The 25,725-nt window shown below is 34.7% G+C and overlaps 1 protein-coding gene across 1 annotated transcript in view; it reads left to right on the forward strand.

The window, feature by feature from the left end:
• wb (wing blister) overlaps positions 1 to 25,725 on the forward strand; it is a 470,816-nt gene that overhangs the window by 193,432 nt on the left and 251,659 nt on the right. Inside the window, exons 15-16 of the mRNA XM_089102573.1 lie at positions 11,154 to 11,362; positions 16,541 to 16,731. Coding sequence (XP_088958699.1) covers positions 11,154 to 11,362; positions 16,541 to 16,731 — 400 coding nt within the window. The remainder of the gene's footprint in view (positions 1 to 11,153; positions 11,363 to 16,540; positions 16,732 to 25,725) is intronic.

A 25,725-nucleotide genomic window follows, 5' to 3' on the forward strand; every position in this document is an offset into this window, starting at 1 on the left:
TTTACCTTGTCAAAGGTACATTTTCTTGATTTTTCAATGTTAATTTTGAATTTCTTTCGTTGAAATGCAAGAGTTGGATTATTTCAGTAGTGTTTGGTTGTTGTTTAGAGTGTCACACTTACACTTTCTTGATTTTTCTAAGTTTATTTTGTATTTGTTTCGTTTAAATGCAAGAGTTGGAATATTTCGGTACTGTTTGGTCATGGTTTTCCTTGCCACAGTTAAATTTTAATGATTTTTCAAAGTTCATTTTCAATTTCTTTCGTTGAAATGCAAGAGTTGGAATATTTCAGTAGTGTTTGGTTGTGGTTTACCTTGTCACAGTTACATTTTCTTGATTTTTCAAAGTTCATTTTGAATTTCTTTCATTGAAATGCAAGAGTTGGAATGTTTCAGTAGTGTTTGGTTGTGGTTTACCTTGTCACAGTTACATTTTCTTGATTTTTCAAAGTTCATTTTGAATTTCTTTCGTTGAAATGCAAGAGTTGGAATATTTCAGTAGTGTTTGGTTGTGGTTTACCTTGTCACAGTTACATTTTCTTGATTTTTCAAAGTTCATTTTGAATTTCTTTCGCTGAAATGCAAGAGTTGGAATATTTCAGTAGTGTTTGGTTGTGGTTTACCTTGTCACAGTTACATTTTCTTGATTTTTCAAAGTTCATTTTGAATTTCTTTCGTTGAAATGCAAGAGTTGGAATATTTCAGTAGTGTTTGGTTGTGGTTTACCTTGTCACAGTTACATTTTCTTGATTTTTCAAAGTTCATTTTGAATTTCTTTCGTTGAAATGCAAGAGTTGGAATATTTCAGTAGTGTTTGGTTGTGGTTTACCTTGTCACAGTTACATTTTCTTGATTTTTCAAAGTTCATTTTGAATTTCTTTCATTGAAATGCAAGAGTTGGAATATTTCAGTAATGTTTGGTTGTGGTTTACCTTGTCACAGTTACATTTTATTGATTTGTCAAAGTTCATTTTGAATTTCTTTCGTTGAAATGCAAGGGTTGGAATATATCAGTAATGTTTGCTTGTGGTTTACCTTGTCACAGTTACATTTTCTTGATTTTTCAAAGTTCATTTTAAAATCATTCAAGAAACGTTATTAAACACGTTTTTAAACTACATGCTATTTGCATGCCTTTCCTTGGGACCTTTCCAAACGAGCGGGGATTCCCCGCTGGTTCCTACACATTGCAAAAAAGTGAGCAGTACGAAAACTCCACGTTTTCAACCAGACTGGTTTTTTAGACAACACACCCACAAAGATGACACACACACATAGAGACGAGACACGCACAGACACGACACACAAACAGAGTCATAGTGAGAGAGACATCCAAAAAGTTAGGTTGATCTAGGTTCACTTAGAGTGGCGCGCCACTCTAAGTGAACCTAGATCAACTTTGAAAAATCACTTTGAAAAATTTGAACTTTGAAAAATCTGAAATTTGAACTTTGAAAAAATGAACTTTGAAAAATCAAGAAAATGTAACTGTGACAAGGTAAACCACAACCAAACACTACTGAAATATTCCAACTCTTGCATTTCAATGAAAGAAATTCAAAATGAACTTTGAAAAATCAAGAAAATGTAACTGTGACAAGGTAAACCACAACCAAACACTACTGAAATATTCCAACTCTTGCATTTCAACGAAAGAAATTCAAAATGAACTTTGAAAAATCAAGAAAATGTAATTGTGACAAGGTAAACCAAAACCATACACTACTGAAATATTACTACTCTTGAAAATCAACTATTGTAAAAATATCTGTAAATTGAATAATCAAGAAAATGTATCTGTGACAAGGTAAACCACAACCAAACACTACTGAAATATTCCAACTCTTGCATTTCAACGAAAGAAAATCAAAATGAACTTTGTAAAATCAAGAAAATGTAACTGTGACAAGGTAAACCATAACCAAACACTACTGAAATATTCCAACTCTTGCATTTCAACGAAAGAAATTCAAAATGAACTTTGAAAAATCAAGAAAATGTAACTGTGACAAGGTAAACCACAACCAAACACTACTGAAATATTCCAACTCTTGCATTTCAACGAAAGAAATTCAAAATGAACTTTGAAAAATCAAGAAAATGTAACTGTGACAAGGTAAACCACAACCAAACACTACTGAAATATTCCAACTCTTGCATTTCAATGAAAGAAATTCAAAATGAACTTTGAAAAATCAAGAAAATGTAACTGTGACAAGGTAAACCACAACCAAACACTACTGAAATATTCCAACTCTTGCATTTCAATGAAAGAAATTCAAAATGAACTTTGAAAAATCAAGAAAATGTAACTGTGACAAGGTAAACCACAACCAAACACTACTGAAATATTCCAACTCTTGCATTTCAATGAAAGAAATTCAAAATGAACTTTGAAAAATCAAGAAAATGTAACTGTGACAAGGTAAACCACAACCAAACACTACTGAAATATTCCAACTCTTGCATTTCAACGAAAGAAATTCAAAATGAACTTTGAAAAATCAAGAAAATGTAACTGTGACAAGGTAAACCACAACCAAACACTACTGAAATATTCCAACTCTTGCATTTCAATGAAAGAAATTCAAAATGAACTTTGAAAAATCAAGAAAATGTAACTGTGACAAGGTAAACCACAACCAAACACTACTGAAATATTCCAACTCTTGCATTTCAACGAAAGAAATTCAAAATGAACTTTGAAAAATCAAGAAAATGTAACTGTGACAAGGTAAACCACAACCAAACACTACTGAAATATTCCAACTCTTGCATTTCAATGAAAGAAATTCAAAATGAACTTTGAAAAATCAAGAAAATGTAACTGTGACAAGGTAAACCACAACCAAACACTACTGAAATATTCCAACTCTTGCATTTCAATGAAATAAATTCAAAATTAAATTTTAATAATAAATATATTTTATAAGATACTAGTTAACCAATAAACAAACAAGAATTAATTATTACATCTATTTCATATCAACGAAAGCAATTAAAAATGAAATTTTAAAAATTAAGAAAATGTAACTGTGACAAGGTAAACCATAAGCAAACACTACTGAAATATTCCAACTCTTGCATTTCAATGAAAGAAATTCAAAATGAGCTTTGAAAAATCATGAAAATGTAACTGTGACAAGGTAAACCATGACCAAACACTACTGAAATAGTCCAACTCTTGCATTTCAACGAAAGAAATTCAAAATGAACTTTGAAAAATCAAGAAAATGTAACTGTGACAAGGTAAACCACAACCAAACACTACTGAAATATTCCAACTCTTGCATTTCAACGAAAGAAATTCAAAATGAACTTTGAAAAATCAAGAAAATGTAACTGTGACAAGGTAAACCACAACCAAACACTACTGAAATATTCCAACTCTTGCATTTCAACGAAAGAAATTCAAAATGAACTTTGAAAAATCAAGAAAATGTAACTGTGACAAGGTAAACCACAACCAAACACTACTGAAATATTCCAACTCTTGCATTTCAACGAAAGAAATTCAAAATGAACTTTGAAAAATCAAGAAAATGTAACTGTGACAAGGTAAACCACAACCAAACACTACTGAAATATTCCAACTCTTGCATTTCAACGAAAGAAATTCAAAATGAACTTTGAAAAATCAAGAAAATGTAACTGTGACAAGGTAAACCACAACCAAACACTACTGAAATATTCCAACTCTTGCATTTCAATGAAAGAAATTCAAAATGAACTTTGAAAAATCAAGAAAATGAAACTATGACAAGGTAAACCACAAACAAACACTACTGAAAAATTCCAAATCTTGCATTTCAATGAAAGAAATTCAAAATGAACTTTGAAAAATCAAGAAGATGTAACTGTGACAAGGTAAACCATAACCAATAACAGCTAAAAAATTAAAAAACTTGATTTTCAAGGAAAGAAATACAAAATGAACTTTGAAAAATCAAGAAAATGTAACTGTGACAAGGTAAACCACAACCAAACACTACTGAAATATTCCAACTCTTGCATTTCAACGTGCATTTCAACGAAAGAAATTCAAAATGAACTTTGAAAAATCAAGAAAATGTAACTGTGACACTGAAATATTCCAACTCTTGCATTTCAGCGAAAGAAATTCAAAATGAACTTTGAAAAATCAAGAAAATGTAACTGTGACAAGGTAAACCACAACCAAACACTACTGAAATATTCCAACTCTTGCATTTCAGCGAAAGAAATTCAAAATGAACTTTGAAAAATCAAGAAAATGTAACTGTGACAAGGTAAACCACAACCAAACACTACTGAAATATTCCAACTCTTGCATTTCAACGAAAGAAATTCAAAATGAACTTTTAAAAATCAAGAAAATGTAACTGTGACGAGGTAAATCATAACCAAACACTACTGAAATATTCCAACTCTTGCATTTCAGCGAAAGAAATTAAAAAAGAACTTTGAAAAATCAAGAAAATGTAACTGTTACAATTTAAACCATAAACAAACACTAATTAAATATTCCATCTGTTGCTTTTCAATGAAAGACATTCAAAATGAAATGTGAAATAACAAAAACATGTAAATGTGACACGGTAAACAATATCCAAACACTACTGAAATATTCCAACTGTTATATTTCAACGAAAGAAATTCAAAATGAAAATTGAAAAATCAATAAAATGTAACTGTGGCAAGGTAAACCACAACAAAACACTACTGAAATATTCAAACTATTGCATTTCATCTAAAGAAATTCAAAATGAACTTTGAAAAATCAATAAAATAAAACTGTGACAAGGTAAACCACAACCAAACACTACTGAAATATTCCAACTCTTGCATTTCAGCGAAAGAAATTCAAAATGAACTTTGAAAAATCAAGAAAATGTAATTGTGACAAGGTAAAACTGAGTCTCTCAATCCCCGTAAAGCTCTTTTAAAAGATACAAAAACTACTTATTTAACACAAAAATTTCGTTTTTAATGACCACCAAGTAAAGAAAAACCACACGGAATCAGGCAACTGAGTCTCTCAAACCCCTTAAAGCTCTTTTAAAAGATACAAAAACTACTTATTTAACACAAAAATTTCGTTTTTAATGACCATCAAGTAAAGAAAAATCACATGGAATTAGGCAACTGAGTCTCTCAAACTCTGTAAAGCTCTTTTAAAAGATACAACAAATGACCACCAAGTAAAGAAAAACCACACGGAATCAGGCAACTGAGTCTCTCAAACCCCTTAAAAATCTTTTAAAACATAAAAAATCTACTTATTTAACACAAAAATTTCGTTTTTAATGACCACCAAGTAAAAGAAAACCACACGGAATTAGGCAACTGAGACTCTCAAACCCTGTAAAGATCTTATAAAAGAGACAACAAATGACCACCAAGTAAAGAAAAACCACAAGTAATTAGGCAACTGAGTCTCTCAAACCATTTAAATCTCTTTTAAAAGATACAAAACTCCTGATTTAACATAAAAATTTCGTTTTTAATGACCACTAAGTAAAGGTAAACCACACGGAATTAGGCAACTGAGTCTCTCAAACTCTGTAAAGCTCTTTTAAAAGATACAACAAATGACCACCAAGTAAAGAAAAACCACACGGAATCAGGCAACTGAGTCTCTCAAACCCTGTAAAGCTCTTTTAAAAGATACAAAATCTACTGATTTAACACACAAATTTCGTTTTTAATGACCACCAAGTAAATCAAAACCACATGGAATCCGGCAACTGAGTCTCTCAATCCCCGTAAAGCTCTTTTAAAAGATACAAAAACTACTTATTTAACACAAAAATTTCGTTTTTAATGACCACCAAGTAAAGAAAAACCACACGGAACTTGGCAACTGAGTCTCTCAAACCCTGTAAAGCTCTTTTAAAAGATACAAAAGCTACTGATTTAACACAAAAATTTCGTTTTTAATGACCAACAAGTAAAGGAAAACCACACGGAATCAGGCAACTGAGTCTCTCAAACCCCTTAAAGCTCTTTTAAAAGATACAAAAACTACTGATTTAACATAAAAATTTCGTTTTTAATGACCACCAAGTAAAGGAAAACCACACGAAATTAGGCAACTGAGTCTCTGAAACCCTGTAAAGCTCTTTTAAAAGATACAAAAACTACTGATTTAACACAAAAATTTCGTTTTTAATGACCACTAAGTAAAGGAAAACCACACGGAATTAGGCAACTGAGTCTCTCAAACTCTGTAATGCTCTTTTAAAAGTTACAACAAATGACCACCAAGTAAAGAAAAACCACACGGAATCAGGCAACTGAGTCTCTCAAACCCCTTAAAGCTATATTAAAAGATACAAAATCTACTGATTTAACACAAAAATTTCGTTTTTAATGACCACCAAGTAAAGGAAAACCACACGGAATTAGGCAACTGAGTCTCTCAATCCCTGTAAAGCTCTTTTAAAAGATACAACAAATCAACAACAAGAAAACAAAAACCACACGGAATCAGGCAACTGAGTCTCTCAAATCCCTTAAAGCTATTTTAAAATATACAAAAACTACTTATTTAACAAAAAAATTTCTTTTTTAATGACCACCATTTAAAGAAAAACCACACGGAATCCGGCAACTGAGTCTCTCAATCCCCGTAAAGCTCTTTTAAAAGATACAAAAACTACTTATTTAACACAAAAATTTCGTTTTTAATGACCACCAAGTAAAGGAAAACCACACGGAATTAGGCAACTGAGTCTCTCAAACCTCGTAAAGTCATTTTAAAAGGTATAACAATTATTTATTTAACAGAAATCCTCGCCTTCAATTGAACTGAAAAAATATAAGAATTATTTATTTAACAGAAATTCTTGCTTTTTTGAACGAACACCATGTAAAGAAAAAATCACACTGGCTTAAAGCAATAGAGTCCTTCAAAAGGAACTTTGAAAATCAAGAGAATGTAAAAGTTACAAGGTAAACCACGGCCCCTTTGGGAGCCTAGAGTACCTTTGAGGCCGGGGGGGTCCCTTCGGGGGTGGGGGGGGGGGATCGGAGCCCTTTGGGGTTGTGGTAAGGGACCTCACGGCTAAACCACGACAAAGCACTACTCTCGTGGAACTCAATTCCCATTTAACTCAACCCCCGTGCAACTCAATCCCCCTTGTAACTAAACCCCTGTATAACCGAAACCCCCCGTGCAACTGTATCCCCTTTAACTGAACCCTCGTGCAACTCAACCTTCCATGGAACCCATCCCCCTCAAAACACGTTTCAGCCATTTCTTTTTAAATTGACAATACTTTTCAAACGTTACTTATGTATTATACAGACCACATCGGTGAGGTAAAGCTAGGTCAAGTCACAATGTCATTATATCGTTACTTTTCAATTAAGCTATTGAATACCTTCTAGCAATGTCCCTTGTAAGCGTCAAATCTATTAAGTATGTGAGCATATTCTTTGTATTGTTGATGCAAGCATCCCATTCTTTAATTACCAGTGAGGCATTCTTAACCATCGCAATACCTTTACGCAAATATCTTTTCGCAAAAAATTCGCAAATCTCGTAAACTAAAGACGTAATTACCCTTTTCAAAACATTAGTCCTTCTATTAATGAACCCATGAAACGAAACCAGTCTGATAGCGTCATACAATCTCGCTCATAGTTCCAAAAATGGAATGCATGTAGCGTTCTTAGTAATAGGTTTAAAAACCTATTAGTCAAGTTTTAAAAAAAAAACCTACTAATCAACTTACAGATGAATGACCACGGATTTAACCTAAAAAAAAAAACTTGTATATCAGGAACTAGAAATCTACGTCAGAAAAACTTGTCCTTAAATTGCGTAAAGCTCCGGAATCGCCGTTAAACCTTCTTCATGATATTAAACCAATAAGGAAGAAAAGAGTAGTGGCTATAGCTTCCATAGAATTCATTATTAGCATTCTACTCAAACACACTTTGCATGCAGACCCGCTATACTGTACCCCCCCCCCCTCTCTAAAATAAAATTCATATAAAATTCTCGAATTTGGAAAGCCTTTTTTTCCACAGGAGGTATTTTCCGGGAGGGGGGGGGTATTTTCCGTGGGGGTATTTTCCGGAGGTATTTTTCGTGGGGGAGGGGTATTTTTTGCGGAGGGAATTTTCCAAGGGGGTAATCACCGGGGGGGGGGGGGTAAACGCCGGCTACCAGACTGATCATGATACCTTTAGACTGATCATATTTCAAACATTGAGTGGTACAAAAATGTGATCCTACACCGGTATACAAAACCAAGAGTTTTACTATAAAAAAAAAATGGTTACTATCTACTAATATTTTTACTAATTATCATTAATTTTACTACTCAATTTAAGCCTTTTATTTGTAATTTATTTAAAACTATTTTTTGATTAACCATTAATTATTTGTTGATTTATTAAAAGATCAATATTTTTAATTCACAGATTCTGGTATCTTGACTAAATTCCCAGATTTAAGCTAAAATTTAAGTTTCATTATTATTAAAGAAAAGAAAACAAAATTCCTCACAGGATGATCATTATAGACTTAAGCAAAATTATAATCGTACCCCTTAACTAGGATTATATTTTAAAAATTCAAGAAAAGAATAAAAAATTAGGCTTATGTTTTTAGCTTGACAAAATATGAGCAAAAACCAAGAACAAACTGACTCCTGGTAGGGCACGACACTGTATATATATAAAACTTTTTTTATTCATAAATCCAAAATACGGTAAGCTTTATCATGCTTGTTGCACTATTGCCAGGGTATAAGAATGTCCTTGACACAAGGCCGTATCCAGGGGGGGTTACCCGGTTTGAACCCCCCCCCCAAAAAAAAATTTTTTGACCGTGTCGAAAATTATTAAAACCTAGGGAAAAATCAGTAAAATTAGTCGAAAACTTAGTCAAAAATTAGTAACCCCCCCCCCGAAAAAAATACTGGATCCGCCCTTGCCTTGAGAGTATTTACTCTACACCCTAAATCGGGTTCCGGTTTCGGTTTCTTTAGATAGATAAATAATGACCTATATTGAGTTAATCTAAGATCTAAGAATTGAACTAAATTCTGAATTGATTCTAAACAAGTTTCTAAACAGTTCTTAAAGACAAAACAAAAATAAGAAATTCTTTTTCTTTGATTAGTTGCTACACTTTTATTTTCTTCCTACCCTGGTCTAAATTTCAAGGGGGGGCATGACCCCCCTGCCCCCGCCCCCCTTGCGGGTGCCAATGATACTAAGGACAGTAAAATGAAATCTGATCGTTGGAATTGGTTAAGCGGGACCTTACACAGTAGACCCAAGGTTTAGGTGGCAAGATATGACCAAGGGATAGTCTAATATCGTCACAGCAGTATGGGGGTGCCTCATCTGACAAGATCTCATCAGGGTATGATGTAAAATCGTCATGGAATTCAATTATCCCCTTGCCCCGACACAGCAGGGGGAGAGGGGCTCACACGAAAATACTTCATCAAGGTTCAAACTAAGATCGTACCACCAGTATAGAAGTGGCAAGCCTGGCAAGACCTTCTCAAGATACGAACATAGTCACAGGATTGTGAAAGCACATCACCTTACTGAAAATGAAGCTCTTCACCTGCAGAGCCATCATCAAATGTTAAAGTATTCATACGTCGCAGTAACTCGATAAAACCAGTCCTTTAATGAAATTTCTAGAATTTTGATATAGGGCCGTAACATGATAAAACCAGGCCGTAACATGATAAAACCGTGACAAAACATGATAATTCGCAGTAACGTGATAAAGCCATGTTAAAAAAACAATTTTTTTTTTTTATTTGGGAACATATCTCCTAGTTGTTGTTTTCACAATTTTGCTAATAAAGTATTCTATTTTGACCATTTATTTCATTAGGTTAAAAATGTTTGGTTAGGATAAAATAGGTTTGTTTAGGTTACGTATTTAATATATGGTATTTGTTGAAAGTTTTGTCATAGAAACTTCAAAAAAGGCTCATTTGATTAGAAATTAAAAGGGATAGTGCCCTTTTTAATAGTCGAAAGTAATTTGAGGGCAACTAACCCCCGTCTCACGCCCACCTTTTCCCGCACACACACCCAATCAAAATTTTGAGATAGCCATATTGTTCAACGTAGTTGAAAGTTCTGGAATTTAGGTCTTTAAGGATATCCACTCCTGTGTAACATTTGATTGGTAAGTGGATGAAATTTATGTATTCGAAATCTGCATAAAAATCTGATTCTTTTGATGTATCTATTGGTATCAAAAATCCTTTTTTTAGAGTTTTAACTGAAAGTAAGAAGCGACATTAAAACTTAAAACGAACAGAAAATATTCCGTATATGAAAGGGGCTGTCCCCTCCTCAACGCATCACTCTTCACGCTAATTTTCTTTTTTGTTTTAAAAATAGAGTTGTAAAAAAGAGTAAAAAAATACGAAATTCCACATTTTTCCAGATAGGAGCTTAAAACATCTACAGTAGGGCTCTCTGATACGCTGAATCTGATGATGTGATTTTCCTTAAGGTTCTATAACATTTAGGGGATGTTTCTCCCTTTTTCGAAGATAAGGCAAATTTTCTAAAGCACGCAACTTTTCATGGGTAAAACTTGATGAAACATATAGATTTGAAATCAGCATAAAATTCTGATTCCTTTGATGTATCTATTGGTATCAAAATTCACTTTTTTTTAGAGTTTCTCTTACTATTAAGCCGGGGGTCACTCCTTACTCACAGTTCGTTACCACGAGCTGTTTGATTTCTAGAATTTTTATATAGGGCCACACGATTAATAAACGTAATGTGTCTTAATATAAACATAAATGTTGATCAGTAATCCTAGCGCTAATTTATGTTACATATTTAAAATCATCATTAAAAGTAGATTATGCTAGTGCAGGCAAGGTAGTGTAGGCAAAATTTTGTTTTCCAGTGGGATATGATCAGTAACCTAGGTAGTTCATCGAATGACTAATTTTGTAGTCTCAATGTGATATATAATTTTTTAGGGTACCTGTTATTTCAGTTCAAGCATGCCTAACTTATATGTAAAATTACACTTTCTGGCTGAGGGAGGCTAGATCAGTGCCACTGGTTTGGACTATGAAGTCTAGTGCTGCATCATTTACCATTTTTTTTTATTGCCAAAATATAGGCTACTGTTTTCATTTTTAATTCTGATTCTTTTTCTGCAGGAATGTGAGCATAATACAGCTGGAGCTCAGTGCTCTGTATGCTTAGAAGGCTATTACGGCAACCCGGCTTCCGGCTCTTGCAAGCGATGCGCATGTCCACTTGGAAATGCCTCAAATAACTTTAGCCCAAGTTGCATGATATTGGGCAATGGAGATGATTATGTGTGTACTGAATGTCCTCCTGGATATGAAGGAATTCATTGTGAAAGGTAAAGTTTCGCCTTTTTCAAAACCTTTTCTATTGAATTTGTGGAGGTGAAGTCAGTCACTTGGGTATCGCTGTCAGTGCTACAGGTCGTATCTGAAATTTTTGCTTCTAAGATACTGGCCAAGTCTAAAAAAAGAGAAAAATTTTCGCGTGCTGACCATTGGTTTGCGTAGCCAAGGTACCTCTCTTCTGATTCTCTGCCTTCGGCAGGAAGTGTAATGCGTGGTTGAGGGAAAATCATCCAACGCTTTCTGTCTTTTCCCTCCAGAGTTCTCCAGGTACCTATATAGAGCTGGGTCGACTCCGGCTGAGCTTACAGAGGCATACCATCGACCTCCGTTTGAAACCAAATAACCAGCGACACCATGACTTGAACCCCTGCCCCCTGGATTTTAAGTCTAGCTCTCAGCTAACCACTCAGCTAGGGCAAATGTTCTCCAGTGTTCTCAAATGAATGATCAGCAGGGCAACTGATCAACGTGGATATATATATATATATATATATATATATATATATATATATATATATATATATATATATATATATATATATATATATATATATATATATATATAGATCATTCATTTGCGAACACAGGAGAACATTCGTCATAGCGACGGCTCATGGTGTTTTTTTACATTTAAAAAATTTTGGAAGAATAGGAGGACAAAACTGCAAACCAAGATTAGAAGCATTGCAAGCTGCAGTGATGACAGTGGTCAAATATGTCTCTGAAGCATGGGCACTCCGGAAAGCGGATGAAGATTTGCTAGATGTTTCCCAGAGAAATTGCCTACGGATTACTTTGGGTACCCGGCTGACTGACCGTATTTGAAACAGTAGGCTGTACGAAAAGTGGGGATCAATTTTGCTTTCTAGGGCTATAATGAGAGAAAGGTTGAGAGGGCTAGGGCACGTTCTGTGGATGAAGGATGACATATTGCCTATGATTGTCCTTTTCGGCCAACCGTCTAGGGCTAAGTGGAAAGCATGTCGATCGTGGTTCCTACCTACCATTCAGCGTGTGACAACATATTGTCTAAAATCAAAGTGCCTTACCCCCTATTGCAGCCTAGGTCAGGCTTAAGTCAGACTGTTATGCAGTTGTCAATGACTACCTATTGCTCTGAAATCGCGCATACGTTGAGAGTGGCAGAAACGACGAATGTGCCAACGAGAAAAGTGTGGATCGGATCCGAAATACCAAAGTGGAATGAAAACCCCAAGCTTCGTGAAGCCTGTTGTCGGTCACGGTTTTGGTTTTACCTGTGGTGTGACAATGGTAGGTCTAAATTGAGCACAGTTAATGAAATTAGATTGTATACGAAACGCAAATTCTCTAAATGTTTAGCTCAGCATCGTGCTCGTATTATAAAAGAAAACAGTCCTCGTATTGAAATCAACCTCTCCCTGGTTTGGAAATTTGTGAAAATAACAGAAGTGATAAGCGTTCCGAACCTTCCTCATACAAGCGGAGGAAGAAGTGGACTGACTACTACACTTCCGAGTTCTCTGTACCTGATCCTCAGCTTGAACAGGCGTTCGAAAGGAACTCGACAAAAGGCTCTCTGAGCCTGCCGTAAGTATGGGATTTGTAGTATCCGTCTCCAGTGTTTATGATGCCATCAATAAAGTGAAAACGAATTATTCAAAGGTGAGATGATAATATCTGTGGCTTGCATCTAGTGAATGGTAGTCCGTTGCTATTTGAACTCTTAACTCTGCTATACCAAATAATTTTTTTATGTGGTTTAGTGCCCCATTCCTTTTGTGTCGGTATCATCACTCCAGTTATAAAAAAGGGAAAGGATCCATCTCAGTGCAGCTCGCATAGACCAATTACTGTTGCCCCGGTTTTGTGTAAAATTTTAGAAATTCTGGCTATTGAAGAAATAAACCGAGTGTGGTACACACCCAGCAACTAGTTTGGATTCAAAATGGGTAGCAGTAGAGAGCATGTGCATCGCCTTATCTGTAATATTCTCCTCGAGTGTTATCGGACCGGTGGATATATCATTATTGCGGGTTTAGATGTAAGTCGAGCTTTCGACTCCGGTCTTCATAGCCAGTTGTTGTTGAGTGCAAGTAACCGTGGTCTTGACAAGTCGGTAGTCCTCACTTTCCGTAATTTGCATCAAAACTTAAAGTGAAGGTCAAGATTAGTCTACTGGGGGGGGGGGATGAAAATTTCCTCTAATATTATCCAAGTCCGAAAAGAGATCTATCAAGGAGCTATTTCTTCGCCACCTCTTTACACTAAAAGTATAGTTGAAGCTCAGCAAGTGGTGAAACCTAGTTTTCTGTATCTTGGTCTAGATCTGTCATTATTGAATTACGCTGATGATATTCTGAATTTAAGCCGCTCTTTTTCCCGTTTTAAAGAGAATTTTGCGGTGCTGAAAAGTTCATTTGAGAAAATTGGTCTGTCTTTCAATGATTCTCCGGATTCTCCTATTTTTTCTCAAAGGTGGAGAATCCGGTTGAAACTTTCGGGAATATTTTTTTTCGGGAGGGGAGCAGATTAAAGGGTCTTTATATTTCCATCAAGGGAATTAAAAAAAGATAATTTTTCTGCGGTTTTTACGAGTATAGCCAAGGGTGTATCCAGGATTTTTGTTCGGTCGGGGGGGGGATTTTTTGGGAAGGGATGGGGGTTAAAAAATAGAATCTTTAGAAAACGCATTAAAAATTTCAATATTTATTTTTTGCTGCTTTTGTTGGGTTGGACGAAAATATCGGGGGAGGGGGGATTTCAAACTCGGCACCCCCCTCTAGATATGGTACCCTACTGTTTCTTAATGCTATTTGTCAGACACGCTCTTTGAAAAGTTTGCTAAATACACCTAACAGAACTTAACACCTAACTAATATCTAAATTTGCTCTTTATATTCAATTTAAGTTTTTTTTTTAATTTTATAGGAGATAATGGAGATGATCTGAGATCAAACTTAAATGTCTATGTACCTCTTTGCCGAAGAGGTACATAGAGGTACTGAATAACAGAGGTACTGAATATACATTTTAATACTTTATTCTCATTTGTGTGTTTTTTTTTTGGCTTTTACATTTTATAGGAGGTAGTATAGAGTAGCCTTGAGCAGGACTTAAACATCAAAGCACCTCATTTTCAAAGATATAGTGACTACAAGAACTATTTAAAATAATTACTTGTGCTTTCGTCGCAGTTTTTCTACCTTGCATGCACTTGTAGATGCAACAGAGTCTGTGCGCGTTAACATTGACAAGGGCTTGTGTGTTTTGGGTCTATCTCTTTACTTTTCAAAGGCAGTTGATATGGTCGTTCACTCTGTTCCATTGTCTAAATTATCTTCATTTGGAGTGCATGGAGTCCCACTTGAATGCTTTAGGTCTTACCTCTCAGGGAGATCTCAGTATGTTTCGGTTAATGGTACTTCATCCTCTTCAATGCCTATTGTGAAAGGTGTCCCACAAGGCTCTGTGCTTGGACCACATTTGTTTTTAATTTATATTAATGATCTTGTTGATGGTCTTCATCCCCTTGTGCACCCTATTCTTTTTGTTGATGACAGTAACTTTTTCATTGCTGCAGTGGACCTGCCATCTGCCATTTGCCTAGGTCAAGGTCTTCTTGATAAAGTAAAAGATTGGTGCTGGTCGAATGGTATGACTCTCAACAGCTAAAAAAGTGCCAATGTACACTTTAGAACCCCTTATCGTATGAGAGACGCAAGGGAACCAACCATCCTGACTTCTGGGAATGATATTATACCGCAAGGTACTATAGTGAAATTCCTTGGTGTGTATCTTGACTGTTTTCTTTCTTTTAAACCCCATATAACTCATACCCGTTCCTTTGTCCTCCGCCAATCTTCAATGTTATACAGGGTTAACTCATTTCTTTCCCCAGATGTTATGCTTTCTCTTTATTATGCTTTTATTTTTCCTTACCTTTCTTATTGCTGTTCTGTCTGGGGTAGTACTAAAAAATCTCTTCTCTGCTCACTTCAAAGAGCCCAAAATAGGGCAGTGAAGGCTACTTTTCTTCTACCTCGTTTTTACCCTTCCTCTGATCTTTATAATGATACTGGAATAGCTCCGCTGGATCGTATTGTGGGTAAAAGTTACCTTTTTTTAGCACATTCTGCCTTTCTAGGTACACTTCCACCATCTCTGCAGCAGTTTTTCTTTCTGTCAGGCTCAGGTGGGTACTCTTCTTTTTTACGTAGCTCTTATCGCAGGTTCATTTTACCTAAGCGATCATCGACAGCAGGTCAGAGGTCTCTTGTTTATCAATCTATTTTACTATGGACCTCCATCCGTTCTGATGTCCGTCTATCTCCTTTTGTAAAGGTTGTTTCTCGCTGGGTATTTCCAGTATATTATTTTCCCCCTTTTTCCTTCTTTTTTTTGCATTCCAGCTACATTTATATGTCTTTTTTTTCATTCAATATATTTCTGTTATTTTTTTTTTTTTATATTTAATCCTAATTTCCAATCTCTTCTTCATTTATATATTTTTTTGTTAAGTTATTTGTGAAGTTTCCTGTTAATTCTCCTATTTTCATAAATGTCTCATCCATTTTTTTTTTTCTTTTTTTTTATGTGCTTTATAATATTGTCTTTTTTGTTTTGTTGGCCCTTTACAAGCTTAGCTTCTTGGGCGTGTATAAATTTTAAGTTTGTAATTTTTTTTTTTTAGTATTAATAAATTGATTGATTGATTGATTGATTGCTGCATTCTAAAATGCTATAGAATTGTATTCAGCTACATAATCTATTTTCAAAAAATGCTCAGTCGTCAGAAGAAAGCTGTTTGCACGGGAAGTTTAAAATTTAATCTCCTTTTATCCTTTCCTTGTCTTATTCTCCTTTCCTTGTATTATTTTTAATCTTAGTTTCCCTTTTCTCAGTTTTCCTTCCCAATCTTCCTTCCTAGAACACAGAAAAAATTAAACGGTTGCCAACACTTTCTCACTTGTCCAAGCAAACCGTCTTTGAGCTCTGGGTTTCTTAAAAGGCTCAATACCCATAAATTTAAATGTTCGTGTCACATTTTTATACAAAATCACGTCGCAAAAAATTATTTTGACACAAACTCTTGTCACAAATGTCACATCATTTGTCATGAAAATCATAGAAATGTTATATACACCGTTTGGTTTTGGACCTGCTGTCAATTATTTTTTTTTTTCAAGGTGTTCAAAGGGGTATTTCGGCGATCCTTTGAAAGAAGGTGACTCTTGTAAATTGTGCAATTGCCCCCCTTCGGCGAGATGCCATCCGTTGACCGGTGAATGTGTCAAGTGTCCTGACAACTCTGCGGGTTGGAATTGTGAACGATGTCAAGACGGTTACTATGGAAACCCTTTGGAGGGAGGATGTAAACGTATGTATTTTAATGTTTTCGTTTTTAAGTAGACTTGAGTAGATACAAAAGAAAGACTTAGTCATAAATTAGAAATCACTTCTTCAATTACTAGTTCGAGGAATATTAAAACTTTCGAACCCCCTCCCCCTAGATTTTGAAATTATGATTTTTTGTATTTCCATTGAAAAATGTCTCTTTTATATTTTCACTGAAAAAAAAAATTTTTAAATTAAATCTCCCCCTCCCCTAGATTCTGAAAAATTTCATTTTGGAATTCGGAGAGGTCATAATTTCGGAATTACTTTTGCGGTTTGATTTTGAGTTTTTCTGAAGATGTTATCTCTAAAGGTTTCTCTGCCGACTCCTTCTAAAAAAGATTCAACATACATTCGCAACCTCAAAATTAAGCATGTTAGGAATATTTAGGAATAAAAAAACTTGAACTTGTTTCACAAGTATTTTTCAGCATAAAAAAAGCAAAAGAAATTTCAAAATAAATAATTCGGTAGACGGACCAAACTGAATCTCAGCTATTGAATTGTAGCAAAGTATTCGTGTTATGGTGAAATTAAATAAAAAAAACAGGTTTTTTTAACTGAAACTAAGGAGAGACATTAAAACTTAAAACGAGCAGTATTCCGTATATGACAGGGCTGTCCCATCCTCAGCACTTCGCTCTTTACGCTAAAGTTTGATTACGTCTCACAACTTTATTTTTTAAAACTATAAACAACTTTAGCGTAAAGAGTGATGAATTGGGGAGAGGAAAGCCCCTTTCATATATAGAATAATTTCTGTTCGTTTTAAGTTTTAATGTCGCTCCTTACTTTCAGTTAAAAAAGCTTGTTTTTTTTAGTTAATTTCTGAACGTTTTTGAATTAATGCAGCTTTGATTTTGGCTCACCGTACATGAATAACTAAAACGAAATTTGCATATTAATTTTCCTTTTTTGGCTAATTGGCTTTCTCAAAATTTTGTTATGACGTAACTTACGAATTAACTTACGTAACGAATTTCTATATTCGTATGTTTTTATTACGTATATTAGGGAGTTCGCTTAGGGACCTCGCTTTCGCTTAGGGAGTCAATACCTCGCTCATTACGCTAAAGTTCGAATTTTGTTCGAATCACAAACCCCTGAATCACAAAGGCCGGTTAATTAGAATAGATAGCTCTTTTGAAAGTACTAAAAAACTTTAGCGTAAAGAACGAGGTATTGACTAGGGGGCGAACCCTCTCATATACGTAATAATTTCTGTTCGTTTTTTAATGTTGCTCCTTATTTTCAGTTGAAAAAAACTTGTTTTTTTATTTAATTTCTTATCGTTTTTTTTAATAATGCTGGGAAATCTGGCACCCCTTCATGGAAATGTTCCTTCCCCCAAGGAAATATCCTCCATGGAAAGATCCTCCCCCGTAACCCTTACTCCGACCCTGACCCCCCACTAGAAATAATTCCTCCTGAAAACACCTGTATACTTCCCAATAACCAATACTATATGTAAACAATGGGCAAAGTTCATAACTTGCAACCCTTCCCCTGGGAACTTAAAATCTTAAAAGACATATTTATTAGTTTTTTGACTATGCTGAACAAAATGGCTATCTCAATATTTTAATTGGGTGACTTTGGGAAAAAATGAGCGTGGGAGGGGGCCAAGTTGCCCTCCAATTTTTTTGGTCACTTAAAAAGGGCACTAGAACATTTAATTTCCGTTCAGATGAGCCCTCTCGCGATATTCTAGGACTACTGGATCGATACGATCACCCCTGGGGAAAAAAAAAAACAAAAAAAAAACAAACAAATAAACACGCATCCCTGATCTTTCTTCTGATTAAATAAAAACAACAAGTTTTTTAAACTGAAAGTAAGGAGCGACATTAAACCTTAAAACGAACAGAAATTATTCCGTATATGAAAGGGGCTGTCCCTCCTCAACGCTTCGCTCTTTACGCTAAAGTTTTTTATTGTTTTACAAAATTAAGCTATGAGAAATATTCTAACTTCAGCGTTAAGAGTGAGGTGTTGACGAAGGGACAGCCCCTATTCATATACGGAATAATTTCTGTTCTTTTTAAGTTTTAATTTCGCTCCTTATTTTCAGTGTCAAAAACTTGTTTTTTTTTATTTAATTTCTGATCGTTTTTTACTTAATGCAGTTTTTATTTTGGCTCACCATCATTGAATAAGTAAACAAAATTTGCATAAAAAATTGACTTTTCTTTTGCTAAATGTATGTCTCTAAATTTGTTTATGACGTAATCTACAAAATAACTTACGTAACTAACTTCTATATTCGTACATTTTTCGTCTGGCAAAAAATACAAAGTTGCAGATTTTTGCAGATATGAGCTTGAAACCTATGTACTAGGGTTTTCTGATACGCTGAATCTGTCGGTTTGATTTTCATTAAAATTCTTTCACTTGTAGTGGATGTTTCCCCCCTCTTTAAAAAATAGGGTAAATTTTATCAGGATAGTAGCATTTGATGAGTAATACTAAACTTAATAAAATTTATATATTTAGAATCAGCATTATAAACCCATTCTTTTGATACATTTATTGACATCAAAATTCCGTTTTTAAAAGTTTCGATTGCTATTGAGCCGTATCGCTTGTTTTTTTATTTTTTTTTTATTACGTATATGTTATTACGTATATGAGGGGGTTCTCCGCTTAGTCAATACCACGCTCTTTACGTTACAAGTTAGAAAAAAAATTAATTCACAAACCCCTGAATCACAAAGGCCGTTTAATTAGAATAGATAGCTCTTTTGAAAGCAATAGAAACAAACTTTAGCGTAAAGAGCGATGTATTGACTTTAGGGACAACCCCCTCATATATGTTATAATTTCTGTTCGTTTTAAGTTCTAATGTTGCTTTTTATTTTCAGTTGAAAAAAACTTGTTTTTTTTTTAAATTTAATTTCTGATCGTTTTTTAAATAATGCTTGGAAATCTTGCGCCCCCTTCATAGAAGTACCCCCGATGCCAAAGAAAAATCCTCCGCAGAAAGATTCTCTAAAGTAACTCCCTCCTCCCCCCCCACTCTCCAGAAAAAAATCCTTCCTGAAAATGTCTGTATATTTCCCAATAACCAATAAATAATGCTGGCAAGTCCGGCGCCCCCTTCATGGCAGTTTCTCTTCCCCCATGAGAACTTCCTTCATGGACAGATCCTCCAACACAACCCCGACCCCCCCCCCCCCACTACCAGAAAAAAACCCTCCTGAAAACTTCTGTATACTTCCCAATAACCAATACTATATGTTAACATTAGGTAAAGTTCGTAGCTTTCAGCCCTTTCCCTGAGGTTGTTAAGGGACAAAGCATTCCTTAAAGACATTTTTATCATATTTTCGGCCATGCTGAACAAAACTTCAATCTCAAATTTATGATCGGGTGACTGCGGGAAAAAAATGAGCGCAGGAGGGGGCCTAGTTGCCCTCAATTTTTTTGGTCACTTAAAAAGGGCACTAGAACTTTTAATTTCCGTTCCAAAGAGCCCTCCCACGATATTCTAGGACCACTGGGTCGATACAATCACCCCTGGAAACAAAAAAAAAAAAAAAAAATAAATAAATAAACACGCATCCGTGATATTTCTTCTGGCAAACAATGCAAAATTCCACATTTTTGTAGATAGGAGCTTGAAACCTCTACAGTAGGGTTCTCTGATACGCTGAATATGATGATGTGATTTTCATTAAGGTTCTATAACCTTTAGGGGATATTTTCCCTTTTTTGAAAATCAGCCAAATTTTCTCAGGCGCGTAACATTTGATGGGTAGCACTAAACTCGATGAAATATATTTGATGTTATATATTTGAAATCAGCATTGAAAGCTGATTCTTTTGATGTATCTATCGGTATCAAAATTCCGTTTTTTAAAATTTCGGTTACTATTGAGCCGGGTCGCTCCTTACTTACAGTTCGTTACCACGAACTGTTTGATCTTGGACCCATAGAAGTGCAGAAATATAACATTCTAAAAAACAACACAGGTAACATAAACCTGAACACAAAAAGAACCTTAAATTAAAAATTACAACAATAGTTTAGAAAGAGCTCTCTTTTTAGGACAAATATTGTTAGAAATGCTCTGTTTTTCGTCAATTAGGTAAGGCAAATCTGTATTAACACAATAATTATAAAAAAATTCAATAGTAATTACTATTGTAATTAGTAATTAGTACTATTGTAATTAGTACTATTGTAATTAGTAAAATTCAATAGTAATTACTATTCAATAGGGATAAACACAATAATTATAAAAAAATTCAATTATAAAAAAATTCAAAAATTCAATTATAAAAAAATTCAATTCAAAAAAATTTAATAAAACTCGCATTTCTAAAAATCTTCATTGGCAGAGAGCTGTTGTTGTAAATGAAAAACCACATGGATTTGACTCGTGGCTTGTACCAACCAGTCACATAAAAATAATGGAGGGAGCAGAAGTTGTTACCTTATGTCAGGGCCGTATCCAGGATTTTTTTTTTTGGAGGTAAGGAGGAGAGTTACAAGAAAAAGTTGAAAACGTATCAAAAATGTGTTTATATTCAGTTTTGTTACGTTTTTATGAGTTGGACAAACATTTCGGGGGGGGGGAGGTTCAAACTCCCCCCCCCCCCCGTTGGATACGACCTTGCCTTGTTTACATCGAATAAAGAGCTAAAAATATCCTTATTGATAAAAAAAAAAATATTCTTGAATACAATGCTATAGAAAATGGCAGATCAATTTGACGTTACTACAGACCGACTCGAACTTCACTCTTTCCTCTCCAGAGGAAAGAGTACTGTTACTGTAGTTACTGTAGTTACTGTTGTTACTGTTGTTACTGTTGTTACTGTTGTTACTGTTGTTGTTGTGGTGTCTACTGTAGTTACTGTTGATTAAAGGATGTTATGTTTGACCTTATTATGTGCTTGGATATGACCCACACAGTCCCAGAGGCAAGCATCATAAATTATGTGGGTACTTCCGTACAATCCAAAACACACTCGAGAAAATTGCTCTGTTTAATCTGAGATAACCTGTTTATAGCTCTCTGTGTCCGGAGACAATTAGTTTAGGCATAAGGGAAAAATTATGCTGTAGTTATTTTTTAATTAAATATTTAATATATAGAGTGGGTGTTTTGGTTTGGTTAGGAATATAATATAATGCGCTCTAGGCGGGCTGCTTTCCATAATTCTTTGTTGCAGTTTCCCTAATTTTGTTACTAAATAATTATATATTCATTACATTTTGATGTATTTCATGATGATTAACTTAACTTCACTTCTTGAGTGTGTTATGGATTGTATGGAAATAAAATTATGTGCAGAAAAATAATATTCCAACAATAGTACAGGTATGATAAATCTTATCACAAAAAAAAGGTGGAGCTGTCCCCTCCTCAACGCCTCGCTCCTTACGCTAAAGTTTGACTCTGTCTCACAACTTTTTTTTTTTAATAAAAAACTTTAGCGTAAAGGGCGAGGCGTTGAGGAGGGGACAGCCCCTTTTATATATGGAATAATTTCTGTTCGTTTTAAGTTTTAATGTCGCTTCTTACTTTCAGTTTAAAAAACTTGTTTTTTTTTTATTTAATAACCTACATAAAGCAGCTGATCTCTTTTTAGGAAAAATATTTTTAGAAATTCTCGGTTTGGAGTCCAGTTTTTCCTTATAGAAATTACTTGTTTGTACAAACTACGGAGCTTTCTTGCTCTTAATCTTGTTCAGGTCTATGTTTCCTGCAAAAGCGCTAATTTTATGACAGGACTACAGCCCTAAGTTGCCCCAAAGGGATATGATACTTGCATCATTGTATTCATTAGTTTTGTATGCACTTACTCAGTCAGCCAGAATTTTGACACTGCTTAAATTTTTTTCTTAGATCATAATCGAAACTTTCTTAAAAATGTAAAAATTTCTTTCTTATAGATTTTCAATTTAAAAATAGAACGTAAACCAAATTTTTAAACATAATTAAAGATAACATTGAAAAAACCTCCGAGTCGGGTACTTTACATCAAAGCATAAAATTTTTAGGACTATAGACAAATGGCATACCAACAGCTTAACTTACGATCACAGGTGCATCCTTGGACACCATGGGCATCAAGCGGAAGCCACCAATCATCCATCAGTTTTGCTTCTGGAGTGATGTCCTCTCATTCTGTTTGAGAGGAGGTGTGCAGGTTGCATAGGTCCTTCTGGTAGGTCTGGCACAGCCTTCTGAGCCTTCCCCAGCTACAAATTCCGGTCGGTTGCTAGCGGGTTGCAAATCAGGTTTTCAGAGTCTATGGTCGTCCATACGGAGAACAGGTCCCAACTATCTCCACCGCTGAGATCGGATGATTCCAGTCACTAGAGTCTGTCGCGTCATTTCACGTATTAACTGGTTGTCGTTTTTTTTTTACCGGTGAATGTTTAATAATCTTTGGAAGCATGAGTTATCAAAAGCCTCGAGGTTCTAAAAACTTGTAAAGGGAATAAAAGCCTTAAAATTTTCATTGTATTTGATGAGCGTTAGTTAGAACTTTAGTCTTGTTTTCCGTTAGTCAAGTGCTTCGATTTTATGAAAGGTCTTGTAGAAGCACCCGAGTTGTCTTAGACTCCCTTCTTTTTTAAACCGTTTCATCAATTGAAGTGTCATCATTTCTTATTCATGCTTGGACGACAAATTATGCGTTATCACCACTGTAAAACGGTAGCTAAAAATTTAACCAATCATAGGATCGGACCTGAGACAGAATTGATGTCAACCCCCTGAGCCATTCAACTAACAAGCTATTATAAAATACTGAGACCCTCCGAATTTTTCATCATACAAGAACAAAAGATTCGAATAAATAATGAACTTTTTAATATACTGACCAGCATACCAATATGTAGAATATATGCTAGTCTCCTTGTCACTGCCCTGGAAACGCTCCCAATTCACGGATGAAGTGATTTGACGTCTTTAGTGACCAGTGAATGTTCGATAATCTCTGGAGCCATGAGCTATCAAAATCCATAAGGTTTTAAAAACTTACACCTTAAAAATTAAAAAACTTGCACTTAAAAAACCTTAAAATTTTCATTTAATTTGATGAAACCTTCTCGAAATCCACACCCTTTCTTGTTTTCGGTTAGTCGCATACTTTTAGCTTTTGAAAGGTCTTATAGAAGCACTCAAGTTGGCTTTGGCTCCCTTCTTTTTTGAACAATTTTACTTTTTTGAGCAATTTAAACTTTTTAAACAATTTTCACCAATTTAAGTGTCATCATCTCTTATTCATGCTTGAATAATAAACTATGGGTTATCACCACTGTATTACAGTAGCTAAAAATTTGACTGGTCTAAGGACTGAAGCTGAGACACTTTCTTCACTGATATCAACGCCCTAAGGCATCCGTCTTACAATCCATTATAAGCTACTGAGCACAATATTGTTTTTTTTCTTTTTTGTTCAATGAAAATTGCCAAAGAAAAGGATGTTTTCATTTCTATGGGGGGGGGATAAAAAATACTGAAGGATGAACTATCCTATAGCTATTGATGTTTTTGACTGTATAGCCGGTATATAAGGATGTAACAACCAATTTGGGACGGTGAATAAAACTATATAGAACACTTTACTACTAGTACTATATACTCGCCAAGGCTATAAGCGGGATTGAGGCTGAAATACTTGTGAACATTCTGCGTGCAGTCTCAAAGCTTCTGCTTTGGCATCCTGCCATAAAAGCTCAAAGGTTCAAAGTCATTGTTTTAATCTTATCATGGGGCTTGTAGCCCACCTTACCTTCATGTGGGCCTGCTGAAGGTGACTATCCTTTGAACCTGTCTTTTAATATTTTGAAAAGGAACTATATATATTACAATTACATTTCAAATGAGCTCTTAAACAGCTCTGTATGGTGTTTAATTGCCCAACTAGCGGTAAAGAAAAAAAATAAACAAACACAAATATAAATCAAAGAGGACAAATCAGTGCTTCCCTTGCAAAAAAGTGATTTTCCTTGTTTTTCCAGGTAGGGGGGATGCAAGTTTCCTATATGGGGTTTTCAACAATGGAGATTCCAATAGCTTACTTTTCGTTTTGATCTGACGCCAGATTCAAGGGGTTTCAGGTTGATTTTCAAGATTCATGTAAATTTGTTGTCAAAATAACATTTTCTAGCTAGACAGATTTTTTCCGAACGTGTTTTTAAACTTTCATAACTATGGGTCAAGGTTTGTTCATTACTAGGTTGCAGCTATTACTGCAACCATGATTAAAGGGATTCGGATATATATAAGTGAGACAAAAGGGAATTTCAATCTTGTGGTAAACGCCCCATGTTAACTCCAATAAAAAAAGACATCTCATTGCTTCACAAAACCACTTATGTAATTACAGTATCAACGTAACACTTTTTATCAGGCACCTCATCTCCAATGTGTTATTAAATAAAAAAAAACAAGTTTTTTTTAACTGAAAGTAAGGAACGACGTTAAAACTTAAAACGAACAGAAATTATCCCGCATGAAAGGGGCTGCCCCCTCCTCAACACCTCGCTCTTTACGCTAAAGCTTTTTATTGTTTAAAAAAATAGAGTTGTGGGAAAGTCAAACTTTAGAGTAAAGAGCGAGGCGTTGAGGAGGGGACAGCCCCTTTCATATACGGGATAATTTCTGTTCGTTTTAAGTTTTAACGTCGTTCTTTTTATTTAGTTTTTGAACGTTTTTGAATTAATGCAGGTTTTGATTTCGGCTCACCGTACATACATAATTAAAAAAAAAATTGCATAGTAATTTTACTTTTATTTGGTTAAATGGCTTTCTCGAAACTTGTTTAATTTTATTTACTGAACGTTTTTATTAGTAATAAATATACGTAACTTACGAATTAACTTACGTAACGGACTTCTATATTCATAGATTTTTAACATGTATATTAGGGGGTTCTCCCCTGGTCAATACCTTGCCATTTAAGCTAAAGTTCGAATTTTGTCCCAATTCTTTAAAAATGACCCCTTAATCACAAA

The sequence above is a fragment of the Artemia sp. Qi Xiang Cuo genome, chromosome 16 (assembly GCF_049724085.1).
Source record: "Artemia sp. Qi Xiang Cuo chromosome 16, ASM4972408v1, whole genome shotgun sequence".
Classification (NCBI taxonomy): domain Eukaryota; kingdom Metazoa; phylum Arthropoda; class Branchiopoda; order Anostraca; family Artemiidae; genus Artemia; species Artemia sp. Qi Xiang Cuo.